The 27782-nt window shown below is 42.9% G+C and overlaps 1 protein-coding gene across 2 annotated transcripts; it reads right to left on the minus strand.

Moving 5' to 3' along the window:
* Positions 1–2016: 2016 nt before the first annotated feature.
* Positions 2017–27687, minus strand: ESRRA (estrogen related receptor alpha). Of its 2 annotated transcripts, none has more exons than XM_040329007.1 (8): positions 27446–27687; positions 25185–25293; positions 18363–18677; positions 15442–15558; positions 10456–10581; positions 7671–7838; positions 5350–5619; positions 2017–2958 (listed from the first exon to the last, which is right to left on the minus strand). In XM_040329007.1, exons 3-8 carry the CDS (start codon positions 18661–18663, stop codon positions 2711–2713), a joined length of 1230 nt encoding a protein of 409 aa, XP_040184941.1. In that variant the 5' UTR covers positions 18664–18677; positions 25185–25293; positions 27446–27687; the 3' UTR covers positions 2017–2710. The 2 variants fall into 2 exon arrangements, with proteins under 2 accessions (XP_040184941.1, XP_040184940.1); XM_040329006.1 differs by lacking the exon at positions 27446–27687 and adding an exon at positions 27014–27244.
* Positions 27688–27782: the final 95 nt, after the last annotated feature.

Consider the following 27782-nt stretch of genomic DNA (forward strand, 5'->3'; position numbering starts at 1 on the left):
ACGGCTATGTGTTCATGGACACAGGCCAATATAGAGGTGCTTTTACATGCTGAAAGAAAAAAGTCAACTGCCAGTAAAAGTGCATTTAAAAAAAAAAATAAAAAAATCTTCAAGGCCAGTGTGCAGGAAGCCTTATGCCCTGTACACACGATCGGAATTTCCGATGGGATAAAATCCAAAGGAATTTCCAGTCGGAATTCCATTCAAGCCGTCTTGCATACACCAAATTCCGACCATCCAAAATGCGGTGATGTAAAACACTATGACGAGCCGAACTAAGTTCAATGCTTCAGAGAATGCGTCGACTTGATTCTGAGCATGCGTGTTTTTTTTTCCTCCATCGGAGTTCCACACGGACAATTGGAAAAAAATAAAACATATTTTATTTCTAAACTCTGACGGAAAAAAGTCCGATGGGGCCCACAAACGGTCAGAATATCCGATGAAAAGTCAGACGGAATTTTTTTCATCGGAAATTCCAATCGTGTGTACAAGGCATAAGCTGTTCCAATAGACCTGATGCTGCTGAAGAGAAATTGGGGCAAAGGCTGGCAGCAATGACAAATGGTACAGTATGTGCAAACTGAATTTCAGCACCTGTGTTGTTTCCTCTAAATCAGTAGTTCTCAACCTGGGGGGTCGAATGATGATTTGCCAGGGGTCACCAAATCCTGGCCTGTTTCTGAAGCCCACACCGCTCTCCCAGCCTTTTCTCGGCTGCCCAGCTGGGCTGTTCCTAGAGCCCGCAGCCGCCCACTCAGTTCAGGGCATGGCTGGGGGGCAGTAGACTAGAGATCCGCTGACTGGTGAGGATTGTGAGCTGGGAGGAGCTGGAGAAGACCCTACTTCCGATTTCAGCATAGGTGTCACTGCTGCGAGACACCACTGTAGTACGGGTTCCACGCTCCGAAAACAATTTTTATGTTAGGGGTCTCCACAATTTGTGAAATGTTATCAAGGGGTCACGACACTAGAAAGGTTGAGAACCACTGCTCTAAATGAACCTAGCGGGATCTGGATAGCTGTCTGTTTGATACATACAGGAAAACACAGAACTTCCCTTGGCATCTGCCAATAAAGGGAACTTATTCTCTTCTAAGCACGATATCCAATTACAACTAACTGGAATCCATGTTCTGGTTTGACTGCAGCAGAGTAAATTCTGATTGGTTTATAGGGGTTTATAGGGGTTACTGCATTTAAAAGGTTTACCATTAGCAATGGGAACTCTACTGAATAAAGCCATATAGATCTTCATGTTTTTGAAAAGTGGAATGTTCAGGTATCCGAACAAAACATATCAAATAATATTAACATGTTCGTTCAGAAAGACTGTCCCCAGCTCTCTGATGGGGGTAAATCTCGATACAGGGTTAAAAATGTGCACAAGTGTCTGAATACAAAAATCTACATTGTATTGACTAAAAGTGCAACCCCCGTACAATATATATTCCACTTCCAAACCACATTCTTTGAGACTGCTGAATGGTTTAAAGCGGGGTTCCGGGCATAGTTTGCAAGCTAAAATGTATTACATTAAAATAGTCCCTAAAACATATTATTAGCTCCCCAATCAGAAATCATTGCAAACACTTGCCTTATATCCTCCAGCACATGTTGTGGCCGTATCCATCATATGTGTGGCCATGTGAAGCCTTTTTCTTTCTGGTTTTCAGGGAGAGGTGCATGCTGTGGGATTTTTAGGCACAGTAATGCCCAAAGACTCCTGGAAAATGAGTGTCATCATTTCCCAGGAGGCAATGGGGTCTTAGGACAGGAAGTTGAACCACCTAGGACCTGGAACTAGGCAGATTACAAAATCTGCCTAGTAACAGCCAGCTAGAAGGGAGTAAAAACATTTTTATTTTATTTTTTTAACATTAAAGGCAAGCTGTTAATATAAAGTTCATTTTTAGGGTGGAACTCCGCTTTAACTGAACCGAAATGCTACTTTGAGCAAAGGAAAAAGGGAAGAAAGCACAATAGGAAATTGCTTACCACAAACAGCACCTGCAATTTCAAATCAATAGTGTTCTTAAAATTTATATCAACTCAAGTATTTAAAAATGCTCTTGTTCAGGAACAACATATGTTTTGTTCCTAAACCAGTACCATACATCCTAAAGTAATCATTTTCAAGACATTGAACACATAGATTGTCACTAAATAAGATGATTTAGGCATATTTTCACTAAAAAATAAAAACAAGTAACTGGCATGTAGTCATACACAATAAAATACAGTAAGAGAAGATGAGGGACACAAACCAATAACTTACTTTCAGCAGTTATACGATGTGCCCTATTGCTTACAAGGAGCAGCATATGGCTCAAGTGTTCATTTAAGGATTGAAGGACTTCCGGGTCTTTTTGCTGTTCTCAATACCCCATAATGGGATATTAAACACATTGCTTAATTAAATAGGAATAAAACAAAAAACACTGATTTGTTACATAGGCTCCAGGGAAGACACTGTTTCCCATCAGTCACTGTCCCATGGCTTATATCTTCTGAGCTGTGCATCCAATAACTATGCATTTTGCTTCATATGTCTGTACCAGTCTTGTGGTATCTTCCTTGTTATTCTATAAGGAATTCCAAGAAGTATTTGTGCACAAGAAACCCTTAAATGTCTGACCCCCATACATTCATTAAATCGTCTTCCTTTGCACGTAGTTAAGAGATTCCTGCCGTTAGAATGCCTCCATTTTTAGTCCATCATGGCCTCCAACATCTCCAGGAAAAGCTTGTGCATAGGGACGGTCCCCTCCTCCCGCAGGGCGTGGAAGTGCTGAAGGACACGTCCTGCCGTTTGGCGCAGTAAGGGGAGTGTGAGCAGCAGTTTTCCATCACGACAGGGTTCCTCAGGGTGACGATTCGATTCGTACTCGCTAAGTGCCTCTTGTAGGGCATCGCGGAGACGCAGAACAGCTTCCGGATCTTCAATGTGCACAGAGTCTGTGGAGATACATGCATTAGATAATACATAGTACATACAACATGAGTCAAAGGAATTACTTAAGAGTAAAGCCAAATTGGTGAGCTGTCTTGACTGCAGTTAAAGGCTAAGTTCAGCTTATTTTTTTATTTTTTTTACTTTAAACAAAGGTTTTATTGAAAAAGAAAGGCATGTACAGTTGTGACCAAAAGTTTTGAGAATGACACAAATATTAGTTTTCACAAAGTTTGCTGCTAAACTGCTTTTAGATCTTTGTTGCAGTTGTTTCTGTGATTTAGTGAAATATAATTACACACACTTCATACGTTTCAAAGGCTTTTATCGACATTTATGCAAAGAGTCAGTATTTGCAGTGTTGGCCCTTCTTTTTCAGAACCTCTGCAATTCGACTAGGCATGCTCTCAACTTCTGGGCCAATTCCTGACTGATAGCAACCCATTCTTTCATAATCACGTCTTGGAGTTTGTCAGAATTAGTGGGTTTTTGTTTGTCCACCCGCCTCTTGAGGATTGACCAAAAGTTCTCAATGGGATTAAGATCTGGGGAGTTTCCAGGCCATGGACCTAAAATGTCAACGTTTTGGTCCCTGAGCCACTTAGTTATCACTTTTGCCTTATGGCACGGTGCTCCATCGTGCTGGGAAATGCATTGTTCTTCACCAAACTGTTGTTGGATTGTTGAAAGAAGTTGCTATTGGAGGGTGTTTTGGTACCATTCTGCATTCATGGCTGTGTTTTTGGGCAAAATTGTGAGTGATCCCACTCCCTTGGATGAGAAGCAACCCCACACATGAATGGTCTCAGGATGCTTTACTGTTGGCATGACACAGGACTGATGGTAGCGCTCACCTTTTCTTCTCCGGACAAGCCTTTTTCCTAATGCCCCAAACATTTGGAAAGAGGCTTCATCAGAGAATATGACTTTGCCCCGGTCCTCAGCAGTCCATTCACCATATTTTCTGCAAAAAGATCAATCTGTCCCTGATGTTTTTTTTTGAGAGAAGTGGCTTCTTTGCTGCCCTTCTTGACACCAGGCCATCTTCCAAAAGTCTTCGCCTCACTGTGCGTGCCGATGCGCTCACACCTGCCTGCTGCCATTCCTGAGCAAGCTCTGCACTGGTGGCACTCCGATCCCGCAGCTGAATCCTCTTTAGGAGACGGTCCTGGCGCTTGCTGGACTTTTTTGGGCACCCTGAAGCCTTCTTCACAAATGCAGTGGAATATATATTTTTTATGGGATTAAGTTTATTTTCATGGCAAAGAGGAACTTTGCAATTAATTGCAATTCGTCTGATAACATTCTGGAGTATATGCAATTTCCCATCTCAAAAACTGAGGCAGCAGACTTTGTGAAAATTAGTATTTGTGTCATTTTCAAAACTTTTGGCCATGGCTATACATATGAGGCACAGTAACATACAGGTAACATCCATACTCAAAAAGTAACAATAGTTGGTTCATACATTGTAACATACAACGTACCCATCAACTGGAAGCAATGTCAGAAAGTAGAATTAGGGCTTACATACTAATCAATATGGTAGCAACAACATAAATCATGTCATATACATGAAGGGGTATCCCTCCTTGGTCATGTGCAGGTGTCAGAATCATTCAAGCAGCGGTCCCATATCTTGTTGTATTTCGCTGGGCACCCTCTGTTGATGTATAAGCATTTTTTATAGGGCATCGTCCCGTTTACCTCCACCTTCCACTCTGTCATTTTAGGGGGCAATGGTCTCATCCACTTCCTGGCAATACGTTTTCTAGCTGAGAACAGTGTCTCCTGCAAGAAGATTTTAGTGTTTGTCTAGAACATCTGGAAAAATACCCAAAAGGCACTGCTTGGGGTCCAGAGCTAGGGGCGAGCCCATGTTGTCGTGTAGAAAGGTCACCACCCGAGTCCAAAAACCCATACTTACCTGCCCTGTGCAGTGGTTTTGCACAGAGCAGCCCAGATTCTCCTCTTCTCGGGTCCCTCTCTTCTGTGGAGTGCCCCCACAGCAAGCAGTTTGCTGTGGGGGCACCTGAGCCAAGCCACAGCTTTCTGTGTCCATTCAGACACAGAGCCGCTGCCCGGCCCCACACCCTTTCTTTCCGCATTTGTTGTCTAGCTGACTTTGACAGCAGCGGGAGCCAATGGTGCCACGCTGCTGTCTCAGCCAATGAGGAGAGGAGTCCCGAGCAGCCGAGACACTCTTGCAACATTGCTGGATCTAGATGGGGTTCAGGTAAGTATTAGAGGAGCTGCTGCGCACAGAAGTTTTTTTTTGTTATCTTAATGAACAAAAAAAACCTTCTGCCTTTACAATCACTTTAAAATTTGTTAATAAAAAGATACGTTAAAGAAAAAAAAAAAACAGAGGCTGACAAGCCGCATATGCATCTTACCAGAGTTTGTAAGTGTGAGGGCCTTCAACATAACATATTCCTCTCTTTCCACACGCAACGCACGATACTTGCGCACCAAATGAAGAACACAGGAACAGAGGTCTGAGAGACGGGCAGAGCGAGACGATTCCTCATCTAGAACAAAATCCTCTGCAAACACAACTTCATCTTCGTAAGGAAGGGAACGAAATACCACCCCAAGGAGGAGAACCTCCATCCAGACACTCTGCAAGAGACTCATCTGGTCCGATAAGGACAGCGAGGAAAAACCTGTGAAAGGACAAGTTCCAGTCATAAATCCTTATCCACACAGCAGCTGCAAGGGGAGAGAAACATTTCTATTTGTGCAGATTTACAAATGAAGCCTCAAAAAGCAAGGTGTATTCTTCCATGAATGAGCCACTATTGTGAGGTGGGAGTAAAAGAAACCATAAAGCCACACAATACAATTAAATGAAAGGCGAAGTCCAGGCAAAACTAGGGGAAAACCGAGGGGAAGAAAAATAACTTTTGTCAGTTTTTAAATGCGGCCTGTGTTCCGGTTAATATTTTAAGAAAAAAAAATCCTTAAAGTACTGTTTATGCCCCAATACAGAAGTTTTCTCAACTCTTCCTGGTCTGTCAAACAGCGTCTCCTGGACAGGAAGGGAGAGAAAATTTCTCTAAGGGGGAATACATACGGAATACCTTTCCTCACTTTGCTAGAAAAAAAATAAAAAATCACTATTGCTGCGTCTCAATTTGAGAGGCATTTCCCAGCACTTCCTGTGTTGTCTGACAACCCTCAAGTAGACAAGAAATGGCCAGACAACTCCCAAACAGGGACATATGTAGCAATACAAGGTTAAAAGGTGTTGTAAAAAGGTAAAAAAAAAGTTTCCCTAAATAGCTTCCTTTACCCTAGTGCAGTCCTCCTTCACTTACCTCATCCTTCCATTTTGCTTTTAAATTTCCTTATTTCTTCTGAGAAATCCTCACTTCCTGTTCTTCTGTCTGTAACTCCACACAGTAATGCAAGGCTTTCTCCCTGGTGTGGTGTGTCGTGCTCGCCCCCTCCTTTGGACTACGGGAGAGTCAGGACGCTCTCTACATTGCAGATAGAGAAAGGAGCTGTGTGTTCGTCCTGACTCTCCTGTAGTCCAATGAAGGGTGCGAGCATGACACTCCACACCAGGGAGAAAGCCTTGCATTACTGTGTGGAGTTACAGACAGAAGAACAGGAGGTGAGGATTTCTCAGAAGAAATAAGGACATTTAAAAGCAAAATGGAAGGATGAGGTAAGTGAAGGAGGACTGCACTAAGGTAAAGGAAGCTATTTAGGAAAAAAAATTGTACCTTTACAACCCCTTTAACAAATTTTATCTCACAAGAAAAAATGGAAAAAAAATGATTTTTTTTTTTTTTTAAAGAATGTGGAAAGGTTAGAACCAGGGGTAGGCAACCTTGGCCCTCCAGCTGTGGTAAAACTACAAGTCCCATGAGACATTGCAAGACCCTGACAATCACAGGCATGACTCCTAGAGGCGTGATGGGATTTGTAGTTTCACCACAGCTGGAGTGCCGAGGTTGCCTACCCCTGGGTTAGAACCTACGTGAGATTCTTTTATTGCAGTCTGTGGGGTAAATTGCTCTCTTTTGGTAACCATTGTCTCCTGTTCCAAAATCCAACAGTTAAGATTGGTCACAGAACAGGTGAGGGGACTCTTCCTATGGGGATACTTGTCTAAAAATGGATATCCCCTCGCTGGAGAGATTTCTCTTACTTCCTTAATTTGGCTGTGGGACAGGAAGGGATGTAAAATATCAGACAACAAAAGAAAAACAGGAGTCTTTACCCTTCGCTACTTTTAATCTACTTTTGGCTTCACATACACTTCAATAATAGCTTCTGAATTCTTTGTTTCTCTGTATGCTCTGCATGTCTCCCACCACAATTCACATTAAGATTAGAGCTTTGGAATTTGTAAGGCAGCAGGTATATGTATGTCGTTTGTAACCCTGAGCACAGTTAAAAACATTCTCTTTGAAAAATTACTGCAAATCAGATATTCAGAAGACCAAAAACTATTCCCTATGATCTAAAGATTTAAGTGCACAGACCCAGTTCCCAATCAAGAATGAAAAACCCCTGGCTGCATATTGTTCTATATTATGAAGCACATTATACCTGGCTTCCGAGCCACTGCAAACCTTACAAAGCCTCAGGATGATAGCAAGATAAATTCTTGCTGTGTTAACTTTGAAAAAGGTTGAGCTCTACAGGTCAAATAGGCAGTCTGAATTGCTAGTTAGAGATGACCACCAAATTGGTACTTGCTTACCTGGGATGTTCTTGGCCCAGCTGATGATAATGACAATCTCTCGGTCTGCAAGGTCACATAAAGTGCTCATAGATTTCAGGTAGCCATCAGGAAGTGCTGGATCTGGCATTGCAAACAGCTTATCTGGCTCTGCTACCAGGAGGTGAGAGACTACGGTGTTGACTGGAGCTATAGATCAAACAATGCAAGGAATTGAATGAAAATAAGTCAGTTTATTGTAAATCTGTTTTACAGTAACTTCACTTTGAAAAGCATTTATGTCCAGGTTATGAGGATTCAAGTTGTACATATTTTATCAAACAGTAAATTAGCTTTCAAACAGGCCATCACTAACCTCTGTAGCAGCCAACATTGTTGAGCAATTCATCCTCAAACATTCATAGCAAAAAGCACTGCAGTCATTCTCTCAGCAGCTCAGCCAACTGTGCTCCCCGCTTCCACTAGTGACTTAGGGGCCTTCCAGCTTTCTAATCTCAAATGTAAACACACAGCAGGAGCTCTGGCAGTGGTGAGCAGGAAGAGCTTAGCTGGCCTAGACAATAGGTTCAGAAGTTCTGTTTTATGAAAATTGAGGATGATCTGCACAAGAGTGAATGCAGCTACAGTGGTCAGAGGGGACTCGTTTTAAAGCTTATTTATCACTTCAGAATATGTAAATAATGAATGTCCATCTCCTGGCCACAGATTCACAGTCGGTGTCAAACTAAAAATTAAGAAAAATATATTTTTGCAAATATCCAGTGTCATTTTGTCATCTCAAAAGAGGGGATATTTTCAGGTGAAAAACAGTCAACGTTAAGACTTCCCATCAGTCTGGGAAGATTTCCCCTGACGTCTTACTGTGTCCCCGAAACAAGAAGTGAAGGGAAATCCCATCAAAGAGAACACAGATAGCAATAAAAGCAGAATAGGCTGCCAATGCTCAGCAACAGAAGAAAAAATGAACTTGCACTCTTTTTTTTTTTGCAGTGCATTGTATGTACAGTACATTTTGGTGAACTGGAGTGCTTGCCTGTTGGCACCTACTGTACTGTGCATCGGAGTACCATTCTAAATAAATGGCCCTGCATTGCAGAAAGCGCCATACCTTGGAGTAAGGTGCTGAAAATCATAGGTGTAAAGCAAAGTTCTATTAAAATCTTTTTTCCTAACACCTAAACCCCAAAAGAAACTCTTTAGGCTTGGTTGTCTAACAGATGTCCATTAATTTGGTTTAATGCGACGGTAAAAAAATAAAAATAAACATGACCGTACCTTTAAAATAGAATTAATGGAGTCAAAGCAGCAGAGGACTTTGGCACATGTGATAGTGCTTAGGTAGCCTCTGTAGCATACCTAGGTAGCCAACCTAGGTATGCCTTAATACCTACCCCCCCCCCCCCCCCACATTTATCGTAACCCTCAAAACGAGCCCTTACCCCTTTTAATTTTTAGGCACCTTTCACACAGGGTGGACTGCCACCCACTTGCTTATCAGGGAATCTGTGCGCTGATCCCCACTGAGCAGACAGATGACAGGTCCGTGTCCGATCCGCTAGAGCAGACACAGACCACTCTCCCCTATGGATGGAGGAATGTAAACTGACCGCCTGTCCATTTACACCCAACTGTCATCAGATCTGATCCGCTGAACGGAGGGGGGGGGGGGGGACGCATCTCCGTCTGTCTCTTTTTGGCAGATCGGATTAGATGTAGGTGGGAGTAAAACGGACACATGACCATTTACACCCACTGCTCCATAGAGAATGGGGGTTTTGATCGGATCTGCCTGAAAAATGGACAGATCAGGGCCTTACACTGTCTAACATTTAACACCCCTACCCTATTTAACTTCTAGGGCAGGGATATGCAATTAGTGGATCTCCAGCAGTTGCAGAACAACAACTCCCATGAGGCATAGCAAGACTCTGATAGTCACAAGCATGACTCCCAGAGGCAGAGGCATGATGGGACTTGTAGTTTTGCAACAGCTGGAGGTCCACTAATTGCATATCCCTGTTCTAGGATAACCTATATTTTCCTCACAGAGAATCTGTCATGAGAAGAAACTGCAATGACAGGGCATGGTTAAGTTGAGGAACACCGACAAATATTATAACATGATGCAAAGTCAGCAGACAACGCTAACCTAAAATAATATAAGAAGCCAGGCTGTATTGTTTACGTAAAGGACCCCAAATATTACAACCAAAAGAACATAAAGACATTGAAAACCTGGCTATATACTGAATGTTTTTTTTTTTTTTTATAGTGCTTAGGTAGCCTCTGTTCTTCCAGAATTACAGGTGTCCATCAGCATATTCCTAGGGTATAGGAACACAAAGCACTGTTCCAGACTGTGTCCAAAACAGTGAGCATTTCATTCCAACACCAAGTCACCCTTTAAAGTGTTTGTTACCCCAACATTTCATGCGCCTGCTGTACCATGGACTTGTATGAGAAAGTATCCTGTTCTCTTTGTATTGCTTCCTTTGTGTGAAATCCCTGGTGTTCCTGTCAGTCCCTCTGCTTTCCCTATTAAAAATGGACCATACTACTAAGCAGGAGAGCACATCGTGGTCAGTTCTCTAGCTATGCTGAGAACTCTGTGTACTCTCCTCCAATGATCAGACTGGTCCTGAAACGCCTCCCTTCCACAAAACAGAGGGAAAGGGATATAAAAAAAATTTAAAAATAAATGTATAATTTGTTTTATATCTATACACAAAGTTTTCCCTTTCAATTCTATTTTAAACGGAAAGTTTTTTTTTTACAAATGACTTTAACATCATAGAAATGATCCAACCTTGTTTTTTGACTCCTGTTGTTGAACTTTGATGGGACTGTCCCCCCGGGGTATACTGCAGAATGTCTCCTTCTGGTCGTCTCTTGTATTTCTGCCGGCCACCTCTGACGCGGTCCAATCGCACACCTGCAGATTAATACCAATCATGAATGTACAGTTTGCCTTCTAAATGAATATTTCTTAAATGGTGACTACAAAATATTCGACAATTCAACAATTCAAGATCCAGAGCAATTCTCTGTCATAAGTCCTGACACTGTTGCTGCCCACATTTAAAATGATATTAAACCCCCAGTTTTTAAACACTTTCAGCAGCTGATTTATTCACTTACTGAGCAGCTTGTTTATCTTTTAATCCTTGCCCAGGTTTCTGTTTTAAGGTGGCTCCTTTCTCTTGTAGTGTCCTATGGGAGCACCCTTGCATGTAGGGCCTAGAGCTCTACATTGTGTATCAATAGAAACACACAGCCATGTAGCCTAGGTTGGTAAGGCACTCCCAATGCATATGGTTAAAAAAATAACTGGCACTTTTATTTTAGATATAAAGAGAATTTTCTATGTGCCAACGCTGGCATGTTCCTTACAAGTACAAAACAAGTAGAAGTAAAAAGATGACACACAATATAATCAAGATATTAAAGTGATTGTTAAGCCACTATCTCATCTTTAGATCATCCCTTGTCAGATAAAAAGCTGTATCCTAGTGCCTGTGCTATATTATATTATATAAAAGCAGATTTCTACCCATTTTCACAACATCTCACAGCGATCACGTGACTCCAGGCTCTCTGCTCTCCCTGTCTGATAGCTCTAGCGGGTGGGGCCGAGATTTCCCTGCTGATGTCAGCCGAGAAGGAAAGAGCCTAGAGTCACGTGATCGCTGGGAGATGCTGTAAAAACAGGTAGCAATTGGCTTTTGTTTAACAAATCACAGGCACTAAGATACGGCTTTTTATCTAACAGAGGGGATGATATAAAGATGAGATAGTTTTAAAGCAGCAGGGAGAGGAGCAGAGCGGCGCTAATGAGAGCCGACAGGCATGGAGGGGAAAGGGGGGGGGGGGCGGAGGAGGACAGATGGAGATACAGGAAAGCTGCAGATAGCAGCGGATGACGGAATCACATAAACTGACCGCAGTATCGTGGTCGGCGTACAGAGGGGAAGGTAGAAAAACTGTCGGGATCAGCCAGGTATTTGAGGTGATACAGCACACATGACACAACACAAGCACTGGGCTGTATAACATGCTTTAAAGGAGCAGAATCCAATCTATTACATTTTTTAACCACTTTCCAACCATCATTATACTGCGGCAGGTTGGCTCTATTGCGAGAATCGTCATAGCTGTACGTCGGTTCATGCAATAGATACCGTGGGCGCCCACGGCGCTGATGCACGTGACCAGCGGCCGCGATGTCCACCGGCCATCCGCGATCGCTCCACAGAGAGCCAGAACGGGGGATCTGTCAATGTAAACAAACAGACCCCCATTCTGACAGGGGAGGTAAAGAGAAATCGTCTGTTCCTAGCGATCTCTCCCCTCTTCCAGTCAGTACACTCCCCCCAGTTAGAAACACCTCCAAGGGAATATATTTAACCCCTTAATTACACTGGTGTTAACCTCTTCCCTGCCAGTGTCATTTATACAGTAATAAGTGCATTTTTATAGCACTGATCGCTGAATAAATGTCGCAGTCCCACACAAAATATAAAAATTATTATTGCTATTAAAACAAATATATATATATATATATATATATATATATATATATATATATATATATATATATATATATATATATATACAAATGCCATAAATCTATGCCTATTTTATAGACCCTATAACTTTTGTGCAAACCAATCGATGTACGCTCATTGCATTTTTCTTTTACCAAAAATATGTAGAAGAATACATATTGGCCTAAACAGAGGAAGATTTTTTTTAATTATATATATATATTTATATTAAAAAAAATCTTCCTCTGTTTAGGAAGAATTTTATATATAAAATTGGGGGGGGGGGGGATATTTATTATAGCTAAAAGTAAAAAAAAAAAAAAAAAAAAAAATCGTCTTTTTTGGTTTCTTTATAGCGCAAAGAATAAAAACCGCAGAGGTGATCAAATACCCCCAAAAGAAAGCTCTATTTGAGAGAGGGGGGGGGGGGGGGGAGTACATACAATTTGTTTAGGTACAACGTCGCACGACCACGCAATTGTTAAAGCGACGCAGTGCCATATCGCAAAAAATGGTCTGGTCATTAAGGGGGTAAATCCTTCCAGTCCTTAAGTGATTAAGGGAAGTATGAATCTGAATATTTAGAAGGAACTATGTATAGAGTCAGCTCTTATAGCAGATGAACAGAGCCCCCCGTGCAGTGAGTGCATTTCACCATTTGGTAGTGCAGTGCTGGAAGGTATTGTGCGGGCCTGAAATATTCAGTATTGATCTCCATGCAGTGCAAGCTGTAATACAGCAGCTTGTGGTGGGAGCCAAGTTTCATGTAACAAGTACAAGATCTTTTTCTGATGTCAGAAGCATAAAAACAACATCTGTGATCATACCAGAAACAGACCCTCACATTCAGTTGTCAGGCCAGAAACAAAACAAACCTTTCAATGGGCTTCAAGCAACATTTTTAAGCCCCTAGCTACAGTTTGATGAGGTTGTACACTGATCATAATGGAATTGCTGGCTGTCCCAGGTAAGTATAAGCATCTTCCTTTCATAGGGTAGCTAGAATCGGACTTAGATAGGAGGGGGGGCAGGTTTAAAGGGAAAGTTCATCTTTCTCCCAATGTGACACCCATGTTTAGGGTGTAACATGCAGCATGTGAACATACATGACCACCAAACTCAACTTACATTTGCACTCTTACCAGAATCCTAGGGTGCACCTTCTATCTCATATCTGAACAGAACAGAATAATAACTAGTGATGTTCCAGAAATATAGAGTGCTCCTACCTTCCTCTTTACATGACAACCCATGTATTTTCAGCTCCAAACTCCTAAGCATGTGTTGTCAGCCCTGCCTACTTCATCTCTGATAGATTTCAAACAGCACAGACCTTTCTCATCTTCATAACCCATCCTTGTGCACAGGAAGTTATAAGTTCACAAGATTTTTTGCACTTATAAAACAGTTATAACAAAACGCTTCAGGATTGTTCAAAATGACAGCCAGCAGTCCCGTAATTACCATTCTGTAACGCATATGTCAAGCCAAAACTTATTTTTCTCATCTTTGCAATACACAAAAATTCCTTATGTTTTATCCCCCTAAAGCTTACCTGTATGTACAATGAACATGCACCGTTTATAGATACTCCCTATTTCTGCAGCCAGTGGTGCCACTAGCACTTACGCACAGCACTTTGAAACAATGGCCTACTGAGGCCAGAGCACTACGCCACGACTGACTCCCATCATTGTGGCTCAGCCATTCCAACAGCTGGAGCCGGTGAACCCGAAAAGGAAGACTGGGTAAGAATGGAAGCCCTGTCAGCGGTGACCGTGCGTTGCTGGAAAGCTTAGTTTTAAGGCTTCCATAATATGCTAGCATGTGGTGCATACTAGCACATTATGTCATTACATTGCTGGGGAACTTTATTTTTGGCAGAGGATGTAACCAAAAAAAAAAAAAGAAGGATCCTGTACCTTTAAAGCAATTTGTGCTTGTGCAATTTGTCCCTTTCTATGCTGTAAGATACCTGGTTGATCCTGCCTGTTCCTGAATCCCCTATGTGAACTGACCGCGGTAATCATGGCTGCTGATCCCAGATACTGTGGTCATCCCTCTGTGTTAGAGTCTCTCCTCTCTTCCCCTCCCTCCCAATTCCAAACCCTCCCCTCATGCCGCCATTTCCTGTGGCAGTAAAGTCAGTGAGTACAATTACTGCCATCCCCTCTCGTATAACAAGGTAGAATACACAGTGTCAATGTTTTTTTTTTTAAATGATGCTGCTAACTTATTTCAGAGCGCCACTGTGCGGTCACGTAATCTCCCGCTGTTCTCCTCGGCCGATCTAAGTACAACAGCGAGAGGGGCTGAGGGGACAACACAGCAGTCACGTGACCTCCCAGCTGACGTCAGAGAGGAATCTCAGCCCATCTAGCTGTGTGGAGGAGAGAGGCGGGAGGTCACGTGACTGCACAGCAGCTCTCTGAAATAAGGTATTTAGCAGCATCATTACAAAAACATTGACACAATGTATTATACATTGTTATAACAGAGGGGCTGGCACTGACTTTACAACCGCTTTACTAATGCATTTTCTCTTCATACATGCCAAAGCTCATATGTCCCTCACTTTTGAGAGATTTCCTTTTATTTACAGTTGTGTCTTTGGGACAGGAAATGAAAGGAAAGGAAATCTCACTAACAGGACAAAGCAAATAAAAACAGATAGGATGCGCCAATCTGAGTGCAGCAGAATGGAAAGTTTAATACAAATGTGTATGACACACAGCCAAATGGCTACTCACAAATCAAGACGGCGTGCGTGTCAGCATGGATTCCATTACCACCAGCTCTCCTGTCTGTCGAGGACTTTGTCTGGGACCAGGGATCGCTGGGCACCCGTAGCGACACCGGACCTGAACAGCTTTTATGCCTTGTATCTCCCATGTTTTGTGAGGAGCCATTTGGCTGTGTGTTATACACATTTTTATTAAACTTTCTATTCTACTGCACTTAGATTGGTGCATCCTCTTTTTTTTTTTTTCGGAGCCTGCTTCTGCTTTAGGGTTGCTGCCGCTAGTGCTTTTCTCACCTTTGGACTATCGATTGGATCATATTGGACATTGGACTATACTTTATCATTTATTTATTGACCATATAATATTTTATTGATCACTATTGCTTATACCCTAATAATCTTGCACCATCTTACTATTTTTTTCAAGGATTCAATCCTATTCTTTACCCAAAATGAAAAATATTTTCAGTGAACTCCGAGACCAACTGGAAAATGATAGACTCACCTTCCTTAAGCATGCCCACACGAAGGCACTTGGTAAAACGACAAGCCTGGCATGCCTTCCGTCTTCGCTTAGTAATTTCACACTCATTAGTGGCTGGGCAGCTGTATTCAATATTTCCTATGAAAGACATATCAAAGATATATCAGTATACCCCAAAAATAAATTGGTCTGATACTGCAACACATTGTGGGCTAGCTCCGTTTTGGAAAGCCTTTTTAAAAACAGAAGTTGTCATTTTAAGTGGTAAAAAACAAACAAAAAAAAACAAAAAAAAAACTGTATGTTCATGCAGTTTATTTCCTCTTTCATTGTTGTTCTTCAATTTCATTATTAGGCTTTATTATAGTGACCACTTAGGACCCTATGTGCTAGCAATTTGTATGTAGGGGGAAAAAAATAAACACAACTTAACAACTCCCATATAATGTTATGTTCTTCAGTAGATCAGGTTGACTCATGATAGACAAACCTAAACGCTGCTAGAGCGCCCCCTGGTGGAAAAACTGCAAAATAAAACAAACATTCAACTGAACCAATTGTATTGCCCGTTCAGGGCAATGCAACATGTTCCCTTATTTTCCACCCTCCCGACCATCACACTCACCTTTCTTTTGTCTCTCCCACGATCCATTGGGCTGCTGCAAGTGAAAGATGAAGCCCTGTGTAAGCTGAAAGTCGTGATTTGATGCTTACAAAGGGCTGAAGACTCTCTTCCTGCTCTCATAGGACAGTCATGGGTCGCTTAGCAGCCAATGACTAAGAACCAGCACTGTCGTGTGGATGGAAGGGGAGCGAGTCACATGCTCCCCATACCCAAAAGTACATAGTATTAGTCCATACTCCTAGCTGTCACATGGATCAGCAAGGGAATAAGGAAAAGTATGTATAACTAGGGAGGGTGGCAGATGAGTGAATCTGTTGCTCTGTCCTGCATGGGTATAGAAGAGGGTCACTTTAGGACAATCAAATTTCCATATGCCTATGTGTCCTGACGTACTGCAACTGACACTCAGCAAAGCAATAGGAATGCAGATGTCCATTTAAGCAGATATAACACGTCCAAAACACAAGGGTGTTCTGACAGATGCTGAAGAAATAAACCTGACATCTGTCACAGTGCAGTTCATATAAGGCCATTAGAGACCTACTTTCTCACACTGAGGTGCACTGCGTTTACACAACTTTAGTTTTGGATAGTGTGGAAACAATCAGAACCCCTGTTGGATTTGGCTGCTATTCGGGGGTCTCTATTACAGAGATTGCCATTCATTTACTGTCCATGCGAAATAACAGTTTTACTGGGGAAAAAAAAGGGGGAGGGGAATCTCACATCAGACCCTGTTTTCACAAAGGATGGAGTGCCAGGAGTGGCCACCGGAAAAGACTGCAGACGCAGATTCTTGCCAGCAGAGAAACATACCCTTTCATACACTGGGGGGTTCATTTACTAAAACTGGGGAGTGAAACTCTGGATAGAAACCAGTCAGCTTTCAGGATTTTTTTTTTGGTCAACGCTTAATTGAACAAGCTGAAGTTAGAAGCCGATTGGCTTTCATACACATCTGCTCCAGATTTTACACTCTCCAGTTTTAGTAAATCGACCCTAGTATGTGCGATCAACAGCGGCACAACTACCTGTACAAATCAATGGCAGACTCTTAGCATATAACTGCTGGAATGAGTGGTTACATGAAATTAGGGACGTGTCCGTTTATGAAACAGAGATGAGCTGCGATCCTAATGATCGCAGCTCATCTCACATCATTAGTAGTTTATATAACTGAGATGTTCAGGGGAGAACATGTTCTCTGCTGATCATCTCAACACATAGAGAATCGGTCATTAACAGAAACGGACAGTTTATGAAGGTGCGATCTCAGCACCTCACTGGCCATCCCTGTCAGAATTCATCCTCCCAGCCCAGAGGTGGAGTAAATCGGGGAGAGAAAAGAAAATCTCCAGAGAACTGCGGAGGAAGAAGAAAGATTATTGACTTCCTTCTTACTCGATTAGACCCCCCCAAGACAGTAAACATGTCCCCCTGCCATGTTTACGTAGAGATAGATATTTTGTGTAGGGGGGGCGAATTATTTTATTAACATGAGGTGGGCGCTCTCCTCTAAGAATGCCCGTGTACTCAGCAGCAGTAATTCACCGCTGCTTAATAAAACGAACACCAGAGTGCTTCACTGAGTTTCTGGTACTGTAATCTTGCCATGTCTCACTAGATTACAGAAGCAGGAGGCGTTCTCCACAGTTCAAAGCCTCTGCAGATCGCTTCACTCCTCAAAAGCAGAAGCGATCTACACTGCTTCAATAACAAGCACTCCGAAGAGAGCGATCTCCTCTGAGAATGCCCGAGAACTTAGCAGCGGTTATTTTTTAAAGCCGCTTGATAAATTAGCACCTTTGTGCACAAACTGGCTGCAGCTAATTGGCCAGTTTGTATGCGCCCAAGCGCACAGCCGCCTCTGAACGCAGCAGCCCATTTACCCTAGATTAGCCATCTGAATGAGTTCTAACAGAAATAACATCTATGACCGCTGCACAGACAGCTTTACAGATTTTGCCCTCATTCCCTGTCTCATGACAGTAAATAAAGATAAATATCTTTAATGGTGCAGTGACAGCAGTAATAACCTGGTAGGGGTTCTAATCCGTTCCAACTACAACAAACAAAAAATAATTGGCTTTACATATACATCAGGTAGCTATAAAAAGCAGATGCTTCTACATTTTTCAGGTTTATTTGCACTGGCAAAGCTTACAACTATCAAACTCTAGTACCAATGCAGATAAAGATCTGTAGCACAAAAAAAAAACTTGCCAAAATCCTTGTCCTAAAAAGATCCCCCCTTTTTTTTTTTATTACCAAAATTAGATTTTTACCTGAATTTTATTTAGAGAAACCAAAGTCTCACCTTGTATTGTACGTTTGAAGAAAGCTTTGCAAGCTTCACATGAAGCCACACCATAGTGGTATCCTGAGGCCACATCACCACACACAAGACACAGCCTCTTAGGGATAGAATTTAGAACATATTTTCCCCTCCCAGCAGTGTCTTCCTGTTCATCGTCTCCTCGACAACAACGAGGGCCCTGTGTATCGGGTCCATGACCGCTGCTGTCGCTGGAGCCGCTTGGACTTCTACGGCCGATGCTCTCTGGGGTCCCTGGCTCTGCTTTAATACACAGGTCGGGACGTCTGTCACGAGAAGACATGATATAGAGGAGTTCTGAAAAAAAGAAAGAAAGTATTAATGGAATAAAAATCAAAGCAATGGGGAACTCCAGCACATACTCAGAGAAGCCATACTTCCACAGAAATACAAATGCTTTTGTTTAGTAGAGATTGGGGTAGGCTAGTACCCCTGCCAGGTTTTTATTTCTGTCTGTCTGTGTCCCTGTTGCACATTTGCTCCTCGTTTTTGTCTATTGAAACCATGATCAGCAGCACAGGGAATATTGGAAAAGCTTTCTAATGGAGACCCAAACAGCAGCAAAACCCAACAGGAGTTCTTATTTTTCCCTAGCCAAAAAAAAAAAAAAGACAAAAAAAAAAAAAAGGGAAATGGCCAAAATCCCCTTTAAAGGCTGCTACAACTTTTTTTTATTTTTTTGTTAAATCCAGCCTCTATGGAATGGTTACTATGGGCAACACCTCCACTTTCACCAATGTGCTTTTTTGTTGTTCAATAATTTGCCCTCTTACTGGCACCGATATGTGATAAAGAGACAAGGATCTGTACTGCCCACAGAAACTATTTTTGGATTTCAGTTGGGATTCTTCCAGTCCAGATTGGAAAGCAGCAATCTAAGTGTTTGCTTTGGGAAGCACTTATTAGGCCCCAAGTGTAGCACAGTGTACCTGCGGGTTTGCTGTGCTTTCCGTTCTATTATGTCCTGTGGTTTTGGTGCACTTTCTGAAACCATGCAGATGTTTTGGTGTGCTTGCAGAAAGCGCACCAAAACCACGGGACATAATAGAACTCTATGGAAAAGCGCAGCTAACCTGCACCAAACCAGCAGGGAAACACTGTGCCACACCTGCGGTGCAATCAAACCGCACCACATCAGTGTGAAAAGGGGGCTTATTTCTTTTTTTCTATTCTTATAAAATACACCCCATTATCACAAACCTAATTCTTAGCACATCAGACGCGGACATTTTTAAACATGCACATAAGTGCAGAGTGAGTCTGGATCTATATTCTATGACTGCATACAAAAAAAAAAAAAAAAAGTATTTTATTACAGGTAATTTAAATTTTACACAGCGCTTTACATATTTATTATACATTCACTGTCCTCAAGGAGCTTACAATCTAAGGCCCCTAACTCATATTCATACATATACCAGGGATAATTTAGACAGGAGCCAATTAACCTACCAGCATGTCCTTGAAGTGTGGGAGGAAACTGGAGTACCCCGAGGAAACCTATACAAGCACAGGAAGAGCATGCACACTCCAAGCGGGTAGTGCCATGGTTGGGATTCAAACGGCTCTGCTAGGTGGATGTGCTAACCACTTATTCACAGTGCTGCCCATAAAGATTTAGAAAGAGATTTATTAAGGGCAAGTTCACACCAGATGCAGTTCCGTGCACATTTTTCATGCACAGCGTTTTCCATGTGTTCCAATGGCTTTAGTTCACACCATGCAGTCAGTTTCCGGTGCAGAAACTGAACGGAAACTGACTAAGGCCTCTTTCACATGTGCGTATGTCCACATTTTCATCCATCCATTTGCGGATGAAAACAAGACATACATGGGTCCCTATGTGACTGCGGGTGTCAGCGGATGAACATCCGCTGACACCCGTAATCACCCGCCTCCGCAAAGCTCCGATTTTGCGGACAAAAGAAAATCCTATTTTTTCTTCCGTCTGCGGATCAGATGAACATGGACATACGGTCCGTGTTCATCCGATCGCCCCATAGGGGAGAGTGGATAAAAGACAGGGCGGTCCCTGCACAGTGTGCGGGGACCGCCATGTCGGCCGACGGCTCAGCGGGGATTTTACAGAGGATCCCCGTTGAGCTTTGCGGACACACGGAGGCGGAAAATTACTGATCCGCCCTGTGTGAAAGGGCCCTTAGTGTGAACTAGAGCCATTGGAATACATGGAAAACACTGCATGAATTTTGTGCAGAAAAAAAAGCGCACGGAACTGCATCTGGTGTGAACTGGCCCTAAAAAAAATTTGCAGAGAGGAGCAGAGGGAACTCAACGTTTAACGGCTGAGTCGCTGCAATGTCAATCCTTCTACTTTGAGGCCCCATTCTAAAGTGAGCTTAGTGGGAATGCGCGTTCCGGCTCACTTTCTTTCTTTCTTTTTTGCATATCTTTTAGGCAGTATTGCACGTCACACCTAGGGCAGCGCATTCTCTAGAAGGGGCTGCCCTATGCACAACAGACAATCCCAAAGTAGCGCTAGAACCTTTTCGATCGCAAGGCGTTTTTTTCAGTGCATGTTTTGGTGTGTTTGTAGCGCATTTTGTCACACAGCAAAACACGTGCCTGCTATCTGCACTTGGGGTGCCGTTAACAATTAATGGCACCGCAAGCGTGACCCGTGATTGCAGCAAGTTTGTGGTGTGTTTATGAAATGTACATTTTTGTGTGTTTTGTTGCACATTTAGGAAACGCACAGATAGTAATGCAGCCTTATGCCCCGTACACACGCTCCGAATATTGTACGACAGATCGTACGACTTTTTTCACTTAATAGTCGCAAGTAGAAATTAAATAGGTTATTAAAGTCACAAATATTCTCGTACGACATAAAAAAAAAAAAAAAAAAAAAAAAATCGGAAGTCATGTGTTGTAATGTATTTGTATTTTCGGGCGACAACTGTACTGACTAAACGAAAATCGTACGATCTGGTACCGTACGAGAACATTTTTCGTGCATGTCTGAACTGTCATGATCGGCTCTTGAAAGCTCTGTATTAACGATCTTCCTCGGACGCCATTTTTCGTACGATATTCGGATCGCGTGTAAGATAAGAAAGAAAAAACTTTCAACGCTTGCATATGTTTATGAAATCATAAATATACGCAAGTCATTGACATAAAAACAAAACAGCAAGGAAGACAATTAGGAGAAGCAAGGCAATGAAGACAGTGACCTTTGCACTGCATAAGCCTATACACTTTAGTTAGACTGGTTTAGCAATAACCTCAGGGTATAAAGGACAACACAGTAGCACAGTTGTAGCAACATAACAACGTCTACCAAACCCGAAAAGCATCAGAGCCACTTTACCTGTTCTTGTTGAAAAAGCAGATGACAGAAAATAAGAAGTTGTGCGTTTATAACAGGTGTTTACAAATGAAACATCCCCCTAATGATCAATGGAAAATACTCTACACACATAATGTAAAGTATACATTCTCACTAACCTCCTGTCTTTAGGTTGTTTAAATGCCAGATAAAGCCAAATCAAACGTTATACTTCCCAGATCAAGTTCTCCTGCATTTACCTTTACATATTTAGATGCATTCAGAGTATCCGATCCGACACTGGAGGCACTGAATTAGAGAACACAGCTAAACTGAATGCATCTAAAGCAGGGGTCTCAAACTGGCGGCCCTCCAGATGTTGCGAAACTACAAGTCCCATCATGCCTCTGCCTGTGGGAGTCATGCTTGTAACGGTCAGCCTTGCAATGCCTCATTGGTTTCGCAACAGCTGGAGGGCTGCCAGTTTGAGACTCCTGATCTAAATGCACAGTGTGAACTTATGCACAAAGGCCTCCTATCCCCACTGATAGAACACCGATCATAGCAGGTCACTCATTGTATACCTCCTCCATTTAGAAACAGTATTCTTTTCACGGAATACAAGGCTTTCTGTAATTGGATGTCAAATAAAACCAAAGAATTTTCAAGCTCAACTTACCAACCAGCCTGCAACCAACTGAATTAACCTGTCTAGCAGTATGCGTTAAAAACAGACACACATTTGCAAAAACATGCGTAAGCTGTAGGCCCCGCCAACGCACCCTGTATCCTGCACACCCCAACTCTAAATTTGTGTGAGCACATGTATTCTAATGGATAGATGAAGGGCAGGTGACTGGAGGGAGCCCATCCCTCCTCAAAAGGCGCAGGAACACTCAGCACATTGTTCAATGGCAGCAAAGGCGTCAGTGCGTTGCCTGACCAATATGTAAACAATACAAAAAAAGGTCACTGCCCCCACCTATAACTGGTCTTCACAGCAAGGAGCACTGGAAGGGCAAAGGGCACTGCTCTTCCAGTGCTCCTTGCAGTGAAGACCAGATATAGGTGGGGGCAGTGAATTTTTTTTTCTTCTGTGATTGGAGAAGGGGTGGACAAATGCCACAATCTCCTTCCTTCAAATCATATAAAGCCTTGCATTCAGTGAAAAGAAATACAAGGCTATTTCTGAATGGAGGAGATATACAAAGAGTGACCTGCTGTGATCAGTGTACTACCATTAGAACTATAAATCTCAGCACCGGACGGTCACTACTTAAAGCACTGAGCAAGCTGAATTAAATAACCGTTTTACCAAACACAGCAGCAACTAAACATGAGACAGACATCCATAGAGGAAAGGTATTTCTACACATCAAAAGGTCAAACATAGTTTTATTGCCTGGAGTTCAGCTTTAGCCCCTTCCTGGCCCTTTAAGTCAGTCTTAACATCAGGAAGCAAGGCTGTGTCTCAATCCTGTTATTGCTGTGATTGGCTCTCTAGAGGTCATGTGGTCAGGAGCCCGTCCCACTTACACCCAATCAAAAAGAGAGACTGAGACCTGTCAGTAACAGCTTGGTCAGCGTGCTGGGAGCAAGCTTTCAGCATATAACCTTGGACTCCCATGGATACATACATGCAGTGGCTGTGTGTTTAAGGCCCACCCACCGCAAGTATGCGTCACGGCAGCATGGAGATAACAATGTACTTGCGCTTACACGCATTAAAAGTTTTGCAAGCAGGCTAAACGTGCAAATCACGCGTTTATGTAAAAGCAGCTAGACTAAATGCATGTATGCTGCTGAATGTCTAGCGTGCATTCATCATTATATGCTCTCGGGTTCATTTAGAAGCTCCAAACGCATCTGGACACAGAGGAGCATGAAGCCTAAAAATCGTCATATGCATCTAGAAATGTCATATAAACGCGTATGTTTGTTGACACCAATGTGGACGAGGCCAAACTGTCTATGTGGTTTTATTATGCTGGCCACACAGGAAACAACATTCATCCAGTCCCTTATAAACCAGTCAAAGTTTGCTCCATGGGTGGCCCAAATACTCAACATCTTTGAATGCAAAACGGAAGGAGCTGGGCAGAAAGCTGTCAGCTGAACAGCACTGCATCCAATCAGATGAGGGCACACTTTGGGTATTTTTACAGCCAGCGGCGCCAACTTCCGGAATACAATGGCGGCAGCAACAGCAGCAGGAGATTCGTCCATCTGAGCCGTTTGGCATGTGGATGGAGGGATCTGTTAGATTTTTTGTTTACCCCACAAAAAAACAAACAAACATTGATGTGTGTATAGTCAGCTTAAAGCGGAGGTCCACACAAAAAGTGAACCTCCACTTTCAGAACCCCCCCCCCTCCGGTGTCACATTTGGCACCTTTCAGGGGGGAGGAAGTGCAGATACCTGTATAATACGGGTATTTGCACCAACTTCCGGGAATAGTCACGCCCCTTTCCCCCCGCTGTCTTCTGGGAAACACACTGGTCCCAGAAAAACAGCAGGGACCAGTGAGGATGGGCCGCGCCACTCGCGCATGCGCAGTAGGGAACCGGGCAGTGAAGCCGCAACGCTTCACTTCCTGATTCCCTCACCGAGAATGGCGGCGGGGGCAGCAGAAAGATGAACAATTGCTCGACTTCGGCTGCCGACATCGCGGGCGCACCGGACAGGTAAGTGTCCATTTATTAAAAGTCAGCAGCTGCAGAATTTGTAGCTGCTGGCTTTTAAAAAAAAAAATAAAATTGGGTGGACCTCCGCTTTAATGCCTCGTATACACAATGAGAATATTGGACGAATGATCGCCCTGTTTTATTTTTACATGCTAGTTTCATATCGAAAATGAAGAGATTACTGAAGTAATGAAAATTCTTGTGTGACAGAATATAACTTCGGAAGCAACGTGTTGTATTGTATTCTTCTGTTTCCGAGCATGCGTGGTCTTGGTCACTCAATTTTTTTCCCAGAAGAATACTGTACTGATTAAATGAAGATCGTACGATCTGGTATCGTATGAGAATTTTTTTTGTGTTTGTCCTTTCGGATAATTTTGCAAGAACTAGCTTGAATCGCGCTCAAAGGCTGTGTACTAACGATCAGATTATCGTACGATCGCTCTGAAAGCGGCATTTTTCGTCCGATTTTCTCATTGTGTGTACTAGGTAGTAGTATTGTTGGTGGCACAACAAACTTGGTTCAGGAAAGTCTGAGGTGTAAACTGGAGACATGTATAAGGAAGTTAAGTTCTGTTAAAGTCAAATGGGGGGGGGTCAGTGTAAGAATAGCAAAGAGGTGCAGGGCAGGAAGCCGGTGTAGAAAGTTGTCGGCTGGTCAGTTTAACCTTCGACCTGTCCCATCCCCCCAGACACTCTCTAATTACTCAGCTCACCGGAGCGCAGTTCCTGGGCTGAGGCTGTACAGTTTATAGGACGGGCAATTACAGTCACAAGCTTTATCTCAGATCATGAAAGACATCAAAGTACACAGCATGGCAGACACTCACAGGGAGATGCACATGAAGGCAGGCAAGCAATGCGGCTCTTTTTGGCGGCGGTGGAGTCACTGACACCCAGGTGGAGAGTCAAACGCTGCGCTTACAACAATGATATCACCTGTAGATAGAAATATGAGAATATGAACACACTGAACACCATGGTACACACAGACACACAATCTGACAATATGTCACAGGTGGATTTTTTTATGTAAGGACCCTTTCACACTAGGAAGCTTACAAACGCATATTGCGTCTTTGAGGTGTTTTCAATGACTCCCAGCATGCACCTGAAACTTAGACATGTGACTCAAAAAAAAAAAAATATGCATTTTTGATGTGTTCTCTCCATTAATTTCAATACAGAGGTGATGTTTTGGTCCACTTTTTAAACATGCACTAAAAAAGCAAACTTCAAAAACACACCCGCAACACCTCGGTGTGAACAGTTCTATAAGATTTAAAGGGATACATTTTTCATGCTTTTTTGTTTTACTTTTTTTAAACACCAAAAGTGCTTTAAAAGCTGATCAGTCTGCAAGGGCCGAGGCAATCCTAACTTCATATACAGAGCTGTCTTAGATCAGATGGCTACCTTCGACTTTTTTTTTTTTTTTAACGCCAATATTCTGGAATAATAAAAATATTAGGAATTGATGTGTACAGACTGTAGCGATGCACAATGTAGACTGAACTATGTGTGTATATGTACACAAGAACATTGGCTGGGTATGGATCTGATGGATTTCCTATCTCCCAGCCTTACGGAGAACGCTCGTCCCGTGCCTCCAAAATCTAGATGACCTTGGATCAAAGTCAGCACAGGTTTTTTTTTTCCCTTCAGGAGTAAAGCGTGAGCCAAGTAGATGAAGAATACAACGCATGGCGTGATATGATGTATCGGCTAACACAATATATATATATATATATATATATATATACACACACACACACACACACACACATATATATATATATATTACACGCACTTATATACTGTATACAAGTGTGTGTAATATATATATATATATATATATATATTATATATACACACACACACACACACATATATATATATATATATATTACACACACTTATATACTGTATACAAGTGTGTGTAATATATATATATATATATATATATATATATATATATATATATATATATATACATACATATACACACACACACATATACACACACACACACACACACACATAGATCTATATATAGTGCACATCAGTAAAGTTGTGTACAGGGCGTGATGATTCTCTAGCTCCCCAATTTACACCGCAATCTCTGCGTTTTGTGCGTTTCTGCACATCTACGCATTTTCAGATTTTTTTTGGATCCCCCGCATTTAATTTTGTTCTCCTACGTAATCACACACACGTATATATGCGCATTTGCGTTGCACGCATTTACAGCTCGGAAAGATGCAGTATCAGTATGCAACTTTTTTTTTTAAATCGCACATATAAGCGGTACAGCGCTGTACACTGGCACATTGGAATACATTCGATATTCTTGCCTGTGCGTCTATACCGCGTTTTAAAGCGCGTCTGGTGTAAATGAGCCCCTAAATCATTTGCAATCCCACAGCCTCAAACTTTATGCTGGTGACATGGGGATCTTGTGCACCGGATGGGGATCCCTACATGACAACAATCCAATGACAGCTGGGTGTGTGATGTGTCCATGATGAGCGATCTCTATGAGAAGTGGCTGATCGTGTATAAATATCAGTGACAGCAGCGATCGGTATACACAAAGTTCCCCCTCCATAGTGTCCCATCACATCATCCCCCACCCCCACCACCTCTGCCCCCAACTCACGTCAAGGTCCCGCTGTCATCCCGCCGCTGGGCTCGGAGGGGCCCGGGTCCCTGTGTACCGGGGACGGTGTGTGTTCACAGGAGGATCACGTGCAGGATCGGGACAGGTGACATGCCCGGTAGCGGTGGAGATGGTTGTAGGACACGGCAGAGGACACAGCGCCACTCACACACACTCACCCCGTGTCACACACTCACACACAGACACACTTCCTATCATTGGCTCCTCCCCCTCCTCTGACAAGCAGGGAACGGGCGGGGCCTGGAGAACCGCAGGCTCAGCGAGCACATTGCCTTGGTGTATAGTGTATATGTATAGCAGACCGGGCGGTGCGCTCTGTGGTGGTCCCGTATCCAATGAACGCCGATAGAGCCGCCCGCCGCCCGGGCTGTGTACAGTGTGACGCCTCCAGTGTCAGGGCTCAGTGCTCACCTCATACGGAGAGTTGTAATAAAAGCGGCAGCCCTCTCTCCCGCACTCCGCATACAATGTCCTTGTGTGTCACCTTCAGACACTAAGTTGGGGATTGTCACCTCTGGCGACATTAACCCCTCCCGCGCCGGTCACAAGTCCGCCAATGACGCCGCCGGTGACCTTGACCAGTTCCTCCAGCTGATCCGCTATGTCTGTCAGAGAAATATTCCGGTTATGTAGGGCAGACACAGCGCGCCAGCCAGTCCTGTGTGTCCTTCATATGACCTCTATGAGGAGAACCCTCCCCAATATGTCCCTGTGTGTGTGTGCGAGAGGAGATAAGATCTGAGGAGAG

Source organism: Rana temporaria, chromosome 11 (genome assembly GCF_905171775.1).
Source record: "Rana temporaria chromosome 11, aRanTem1.1, whole genome shotgun sequence".
NCBI classification, from domain to species: domain Eukaryota; kingdom Metazoa; phylum Chordata; class Amphibia; order Anura; family Ranidae; genus Rana; species Rana temporaria.